Source organism: Vidua macroura, chromosome 15 (assembly GCF_024509145.1).
Source record: "Vidua macroura isolate BioBank_ID:100142 chromosome 15, ASM2450914v1, whole genome shotgun sequence".
Lineage (NCBI taxonomy): Eukaryota > Metazoa > Chordata > Aves > Passeriformes > Viduidae > Vidua > Vidua macroura.
Window position 1 is genome coordinate 12,275,455 of NC_071585.1, and position 8,614 is coordinate 12,284,068.

Genomic DNA, 8,614 nt, shown 5'->3' on the forward strand with positions numbered 1-8,614 from the left:
CTGCACTTATCTGCTTCCCTGTGTTGCCTTTAGAGGGCTTTCCTGGGCTCCAGCAAGCTTGGATTTTGCAGATTTGGACGTGAGGATGCTGCTTTTCTCTCTCTCTCGCTTTCTTGCTTCAGGTGTGTAGACAGCGCTGAGTATCCTAAAATTGAAAGTCTCTGGAGCAGACCAAGGCACTGCCAAGTGGCTAAAACTTTTCAGCATTACTTCTGTTTGTATCTCAGGAGTCCCTGAAGTCCTGTCCCAAAGCTGCAGATTGCTCTGAGCACTGTGCAAATATGGAGACAGAGGAGGGTGGAGGGAGGCCTGTGAGAGCTCTGCTGAGCTGCAGGACCTGCAGACCTCTTGCTGCAGAGGAGATCCCCCACTGGACATGACTGTGCCAGTCCCAATGAGTTCAAAGCTTGAGGAGATGGGACAGCTGTGGAGTGAGGGCAGATAACACATGCCCAGGTCTGTGGTATGGACGGGGAGCCTGCAGAGCTCCAGCTCCCAGCACTTCTCCCTGGAGAGGAAACTGGATGTGGTGGAAAAGCTTCTCTCTGCTCGATGCAAGAAGCCCCTCAGTGGCTGAACACTGTATAAACAGCAGCAGCAGGCTCCCTCCCCCTTTCCATTGCTGTTTGTTAAACACACGCTCTCTGCCTTTCTCTCATTCAGGAGCGAAGACAGCATCCAGCTCCGTGAGACGGGGCTGTCAGTCACCCTGCCAGAGGGGCTCTCCGGGTGTTCAGGGAGGGGTTCCAAAGCTACTCCTGGCGATGAAACACTGTCCAGCAGCCCAGATCCTCACCTGACTTCCTCTCTTCTCCGAGGACAGTTGCAGAAAAGTGCTTTTCACTCCTTTGCCACAGGTTGACTTCCAGAGAGTGGAGAGGACCAAGCGCTCCGTCCTGGCCAGCGATGAGACAGTGACTGGAGGTGAGCAGCTCGGCTCCTGGAGGAGGAGGAAGCTCTGACCTTTGCAGGTGGGTCAGGGAGGGCTCATCTGAGCAGCAGGGCTGAGATGGGGCCAGGTCTTGTCCATGCCACATTGTTTAGGCAAAAAAAGGTCCAAGCATCTTTGGGAAACTGGATTTGGGGAGTGACAGCCCTGAGAGCTGGAATAGAGAAAGGAAACGAGATACTGACAGGAGAGTTTTGAAAGGTCCCTGAGCAGAAGCAGGGAGTGTGGGAAGCAGGATGCTGAGTGAGAGCAGTCAGGAGAGCAGGTTACTCCAGGGTGCTGCAGAACCCGGGCACATCCCGCTCCAGAGGGGCAGGTGAGGGGCTGAGGTGCGTGCTGTCTGAGAAATCCTGATCTCTCCTGCAGTCTGCCTCCTCGTGGCTTGGTACAAACCTCTGTCAGCTCCTCCGTGCTGGGACTGCACACGCTGCTGGCACTCGGCTGTCTGCCACAGATCAGCGTCCTCGGAGAGGGAGATGCAAAGGGGGATATGGGATACAGCAGGAAAATCAGTGCTTGCTTCTTCTCAGCACCCATTGCATCTTAGTCCTTGATCAGAGAAATCCTCTTATAGTCCTGCTGCAGGTGCATTTCACCTACAGAGTTTCTGGTCTGTCCCAAAGCAGGATACTGCGTTTTCTCCCTGTTTGTTCTGTCAGTGAGTTGTTATTTCCCTCTGTTCCACTGTCTCACCTATCCCAGACTCCATACATTTCAGGAGGTAACAGATTCCCCAGGTTAACCAGGATCCATCCACCACGCTGTCTCTTCCTTTCTGCAGCCCCAGCAACTGGTGTGTCTCCATCACAGTGTCACCCATTGATCCCTATGTTCCAGCCAGCCTTGCTCTGCTCCCATGGCACATCCCACAGGGCAGAGGGCCCTGCACTGCTCCCCCCTGCTTTCTGTAGGATAAATTCCCATGACAAAGCATCTATCCCTGCCAAACAGATCTCTTCTCACCACCTCCATTTTCATCCTGTCCTGAGTTGGGTGATTACAGCATCTTCATTGCCTTGTCCCCTTCAGAGTCTTCTATGGCTCCAGCCTAGGCTGGGACATGAAAATATTTAGTGTGAGGAACCACAAGAACTCCCTGATTGTATCTCCTTGTCCTTGCACTTTGTCTCCCAGTGTCAGTTCTGTGCTGGGGTCCCCCAGCAGCAGTTCTGGGTGGCAATGAGTATTTGATGCCATGAGGTTTCTGCACCAGTTGCAGATAGATGACTTAAAAAGCTACAGCAAATGGTGGGCTGGTTAGGGGGTCTTCCCTTTTGCTGGAGTATCATAGCAAGGCAATCACCCCTTCACTGGAGATGGAAGGAGCTGGGATAATTTCTATCTGTTCTTTGGCTTCAGGAAATCATCCAGAGCTTCTGTTTGTCCTGAAACCTGCCCATTGCACAGAGAAGACAAAATTAGTTCCCCTCCATCAGTAACATTTTGCATTTTCATGCAGTTCCTGATATCTATGTTCAGGTTTTATGCTGAGATGCAGAGTCCTCTCTGTGGTGAATACAGGAGGCTGGAGTTAGAAAACTTGGGCTCTGCCCAAGCCCTGCCTTGGATGTGCTGTGTGGTCTCTGGCAGGCTGGTTAACCTCCATATCCCCATTTATTGTGTTCTCCCTTAAGTGCTGTGCTGTAGGGTGCAGGGACACTGAACACTGCTGCCTCTTGAGTGTTGGAAGGGAACATGAAGGTGGTAGAAGGTGACTTGTCCCAGGGTGACCACCAGCTTCTCACGACGAGGAATGGTCTCAGCCCCCGTGTCATGGACGTCTGTCTGGACATGGGTCTGGGGATGAGATGAGTCAGTGCTCCTGACTGGGCTGCTGGAGCTTAAGGGATGTGGTGTAGTTGAGCTGCTTTGGAGGAAGGACAAGCATGGAATAAATCAGTGAGCCAAGCCATGGAAATATACATCAGCCTCAGCCCTCACAGTGCTGTAGAAAGTTTGTCATTAACCAAAGAGCAGAGACTGGCCCAAGTCCTTTCACTTCCTCCTTTTGGTGCCATGGACTCCAGTCTCAATACTTGGACAAAAAGAGAAATTCTAATTAACAAGCTCTGTTTTCTCCAGCTCTTTGACCACCCTTCCAGCCTTGCTTTCTGAACCCTGCCAGGCTTTACAGATAGCTCTTCCAGGTCTGGATGTGCCTCTTCCAGTCTGGCTGAATGCCTGGGGCTGCAGCAGGGGCATGGAGGGAGCTGGGGTGCCCCAGGAAGCAGAGGTGGATGAGTCCCAGGGCACCTGGTCTGGGCCCTCAGTAGGAATGGAGCTGTCACTTTGGTCACTGTCCCAGTCATTGACAGCAGTGTGCTGAGTGAAGGGCTCCCCTGTGCTTCCCCACTTCCTGAAGGCTGAAGCCTGCTGGCACAGGGAACAGCTCTGTCTCACTGGGAGCCATCCCTGGGTCCCAGCCCTGCCTCAGGCTGAACCTCAGCTGGAGCAGAGGGTGAGGGTTAGGGTTATCTTGATACAGGCAGCACTCTGTTTCTGCATCCCTTCATGACAACTCAGCACAGAGGAAAGGACCTAGATAGCACTTCTGCCTCCTCCTGGTCTGTCCTGCTGCTTTCTTGTCCCAAAAACAGTTGGCTCTCAGCTCCAAAGATTTTTTTCATCTAGTCTGGCAGGCCTGTTAGGCATGGGGCCTGACAGCAGCCTACACATATGCCAGTACTTCCATTACTTGCTGGAACAGACCTCAGTCCACTCCTAGCAGCATCCCAGAGACCTCCAGGCAGCCCCTGGAGTGGGAGCATTTATTATAATCATTTTGTCTCTTAATTAAAATGTCTTAATTGATTTGTAATAGTTCCCCTTTGGAGAAAAAACAAAACAAACAAAATCAAATAGTGACTCCATTAAGGCCATTTTGTTAGGAAGCAAAGCAGCTCCAACAGCCATGATGTTCCTGGCTCCTCTCAGATGGTGGGTAGCTGCCAGTCTCCAGCAAAAGGAAATAGGCTGAGATGTGAGTGCAGGAACTGGCAGCCAGTTGGTGGATGAGATGGAGAAAAAGAGAAGGAATGTCCACTGGCCTGGTGCCAGGAGTTGGTACTGAAGATAAATGGAACAGGCAAGCCACAGAAGAGGCGATAACAAGTGATAAAGTAATGCTGGACAATCCAGAAGGTTTAAATCCCAGATGAGTGGCAAGCAGGGAAAGTACAGTCACTGAAAGTGTCCCTAGCACTTGCTCTGTTTCCTTGGCTGACCTTGCTCTCCTGGCAGTGGGGTTTGCTCCGGGCCAGCTGCAGCACTGCAGCACAGGTATCTGCCAAAGGGGCTGCGGCTGTGCCACCTTCCCAGGGCCCTGCCTGTTCCCCTGCACCCACTGTATGGCATGGCTTTGAGCTCCTCTCTCCTGTCTTAGAAGCTGGAGCTTCCCCTTGGTCTTTCCAAGGCGGGGGCAGGGGTGTTGTGGAGGTCTGAGATCACCCTTAAACAAACCCTGGTCCTAGCAGATCCACCCATTTTTTCCTCTGCTTCCTACCCTCCTAGCAGTAGCTACATGTGTCCACTACCTCACAGAGTCTGAGCCAAACAGCTTCATTTACAGGAACCACTGGCATAAATCAGTCTGCAGGGTGAAACGTTAGGCAGGCAACTGGACAGGGAGAGGGAAAGAGAAAGGGTGCCAGCAGGGATGGTTTTACTGCAGACAGCTTTTCTGCTGGGCCTCAGCAGGGCCCTGGCTTTGCAACTGGCCAGGCAGACTCCTGGGAGCAGCTCCTGGTGGGGAATCATAACCCTTGCTCTGAGGAGGGATGACAGGACAGTTTTAGTTTAGGTTGAAATGCAATTGCAAAGCATTCTCCCTTGCCAAGGACAGGCTGTCCTTAAACCTTTGGCTTGTATGGGACTTGCAGGAAGCCCACCAGCACCCAGTCAGCAGTGCTCACATCTTTACTGGGACAAACCCAGTTCCTTCCTTGAGGATCCTGAGAAGATACCCAGCAGTCTGCCTCGAATTTCCACTTCATTTAAGCCCTTTGCCTCCCTCCCTTAGTGAAAGGGCATTTTCCCCCCTCTCTGCAGGTCAGAGAAACCACAATGTTTTGCTGACCTCCCTGCTTGGGCAGTGATGACTTTCACTCACTTTTAAGTCTGCAGTTGGAGTGGGGCCCCACTCACAGAGCTGAGGAGAGGGGATATGTGAGGGGCCATGTCCTGTCCACCCCTCTCCACACAGCCCACAGCAATTCTGAGCCACGGAGGCTGAGCAGGAGCCAGTAACAGAGCTGGCTTTTCTCCTGCCGTGTTTGGATTCAATGAACACCCTGCTGTGACAACACTGCTGTTCCAGTGGCACCTAATGCCAGCCAGGGCTTCCAGGCTGCGTCAGCTCTGGCCCTCGGGCTCCCTGCTCCCACAGCCATCCCACACAGGCTCTTGAGCCACACGTGGCAGGAGGCTGATGCATGCTGGGGCTCTGGCTCTCGGCCTGTCTGTGCCTGGATGCTCAGCAGCAGCTCAGTGGGAGGCTTGTTCACAGCTTCAGTTTATGCCCTGCACAGGCATGTCCCTGTAGGAGCTCCCTCCTCTGCTAAGCCAGTGGATGCTTGGGTGTCACCAACACTGAGAGGACAGAGAGGTTCTTTTAGGGATCATGGGCAGAATGAAGACGGCACTAGATCATGGTGACAGTTAAAGCTTTGTTTCTTTATCAGGGTATTATGATTAATATAGAACTAAATTTATGATTGAAACAGCACAGGATTTCTACAAGCAGAATCAACATAGTACAATCTACAAATAGCAAAATTCAGAATTTATTAATAATTTATGATTTCTAATCACCTAAGTAACACAGAATTTATAATACAACTTATAATTTATAATCACCTGGACCCTCTTCAGATTGGGCCAAATCCTAATACATGGTTTGTTTTATCATTGTAACAATCATAATCTAGATGCAAAAATCCTATAAAGGAATATGAGCCACTCACTGAATCCTTGGAGAAAGCAGAGGATGTGGAGTGTCTCCTGGCCATAGGGTTCATGGGCCTCACTGTCCAGTAGCTCCCTACTTAGGACTTGTAACTGTGCTCTCTGTGCTGTCAAACTTCCCTCTTCTGTGATGGGGACACACCATCTCCTGCCTGGCTGGGTGCCTGTGACCTTCAAAGCCACCAAGGCAGGCAACAATTGCCAGATGCGTGGGAACCCTGAGACTGGCAGGGGAAGGAAGAAGAAAACTGGTTTGTCTAGTTGCTTCACAGGACCTTGAGGGCCTGGTAATGGGGGCCAGGGAATGACTATGCCACACACTTGATCACAGAGAATGGCTCATTAAATGGCATTAGTTGTGCTACCCACATTACTGGGAGGGAGAGCAGACAGCACTGGGTAGATTGGGTGGTAGCATCACTAGCAGGAGCAGTGGCAGAGACTTATGCAGAGGCAGAGGGACAGATATTTTCACCTTGAGAGGTGAGAAATAAGAAACAGAAAAAAACCTGGTGCACAATCTGGAAATAAATAAACTGTTACAGGGAGGTGGAGAACACCGCCTTAACTTTGAGAGTGCCTTGTTTCTCTCCTTTCCTAGTTCTTAAGGTGTTAGGGAATTTTTGTAGGGAAGTAAATCTCATCAAAAATGACCGCAACCTGTGCTCTCACTTCTGTTATGTCTGTGTTCCAGACCCCCTTCTCCTCCTTATGGAAAGTGTCAGGCCAGGCATGGGACCATTGGAGGGAGCCAACAGCACATTCACTGTGGAGAAGATAGCATTAGATGAGAAGCTGCCACATGGCTGGCATGCCAAGGACTTTGTCACTCCTACCCAGGATCTCTCTGGGTCCCGCAGTGTCATGATGGACAGCACCAAGATCCTGGGGGTCCAGGTCATCCTGATTGCTGCCTACTCCCTCATCATTCTGCTGGGGTTCATCGGAAACTCACTGGTCATCTACATCATAGTGAAGTACAAGACCATGAGGACTGTCACCAACTTCTTCATAGCTAACCTGGCCCTGGCAGACCTGATGGTGGACACACTCTGTCTGCCTTTCACCCTAGTGTACACCCTGCTGGACGAGTGGAAGTTTGGAGCTGTCCTTTGTCACCTGGTTCCTTATGCTCAAGCTCTGAGTGTCCATGTGTCCACTCTCACCCTGACTGTGATTGCCCTGGATAGGTACCGCTGCATTGTTTTCCACCTGGACAGCAGGATTTCCAAGAGGCTCAGTTTCACCATCATAGCTGTCATGTGGCTGGCAGCAGCTGTCCTAGCAGGGCCTCTGGCCATCTTCAGGGAGTACCGATACGAGGAAATCCCGTCCATTAACCTCAAAATGGCAGTTTGCTCAGAAAAATGGCCCTCTGCTAACAACAGAGATGCCACCATCTACAGTCTGTCCATGCTCCTCCTGCAGTATGTTCTTCCTCTTGCAATTATTTGTTATGCCTACACCAGGATCTGGTTCAAGCTGAAAAACCATGTCAGCCCCACTTCTAGGAATGAAAACCAGTGCCGGAGGAGGAAGACAACCAAAATGCTCGTGATGGTAGTTGTGGTATTCGCAGTCTGTTGGCTCCCCTTCCACATATTCCAGCTTGCCATTGATCTTGATCTGGTTCTTATTTTCCATGAGTACAAACTCCTGTACACTGTCTTCCATGTCGGGGCCATGTGCTCTACATTTGTCAACCCCCTGCTCTATGGATGGATGAACAAGAACTACAGGAATGGCTTCCTTATGTTCTTCCGTTGCCAGAACAAGCCCGAAAGCATCCACACTGAAGGCTCAGTTAGAGGGAGGTCTTACATCTTCAGGGCCAACACCCTAAATGGGAGCTTCAAACAGACTCCTGGCGATGGAGCACTACCCACAGAGGTTTAGAGATGGGACATCCACCTCCAGGACTGAGGCTGGCTGGGCCCAGAGACATTCTTGGGTGAATGCCTTTTTTTGACAGAACATTGTGCTGCCAATTATAGCTACAGCAGCCATGTAGAAATACGAAATACCCCCTGTATCTCTCAAAACAATAAATGTGGTGTATTTTTGTCTGACCAAATAAATTAATTTTTCCTTTCACTGCATTCAAGTTATGCATGGAGACACAAAAAAAATAACACACAGAGAAGGCTTTCATTTAGACAGAAAAATACACCCTTCTTGCTATTTCCATTTGCCAAAGTGGGTTGCTCAACCTTTTACCCCCTGACACATTACACATTACAAATGTGGAGCTGATATTGTGTGCGATTGTTCATCTGTCTCCTACCCAAAAGCCTTAATGATCCATCTTTAGCTAATGCCTCCAAGGGGAGGGAGACCTGCACTCTGTTCTGCAAACACCTGCTTGTCAGTGCCATCACTCCTCTGACCTGGAGAGAGAGTGGGCTGGCACGGATTGCAGCTGGGCAATCCATGATTTCTTGCCCAACATTTGCATAAATCTGCATTTGCAACCCACAGGATGTGCTCAAGACCTCTGAAAGCCCAGGAGGTGGCAGTGGCACTACTCACCACAGTCTCCTTTACAAGTGCAGAAGCAGGACTTTGGGAATGCCTCATTAGCCAGGGCTTGTGTGCCAGCACCCTTTAATTAGCAGGGAGGAGAGCAGGGAGGGAGGCAGATAGGTTCAGTTTCAGTCCTGTCGATCAGCTGCCCCAGATCTTTCCTTTCCTAAGGGATTGTCA

At 50.7% G+C, this 8,614-nt stretch overlaps 1 protein-coding gene across 1 annotated transcript; it reads left to right on the plus strand.

The window, feature by feature from the left end:
- The first annotated feature begins 895 nt into the window (after positions 1-895).
- On the plus strand, positions 896-7,960 carry LOC128814951 (neuropeptide Y receptor type 2-like). Its single transcript, XM_053991293.1, has 2 exons — positions 896-971; positions 6,606-7,960. Exon 2 carries the CDS (start codon positions 6,623-6,625, stop codon positions 7,805-7,807), a length of 1,185 nt encoding a protein of 394 aa, XP_053847268.1. The 5' UTR covers positions 896-971; positions 6,606-6,622; the 3' UTR covers positions 7,808-7,960.
- The last annotated feature ends 654 nt before the right edge of the window (positions 7,961-8,614 follow it).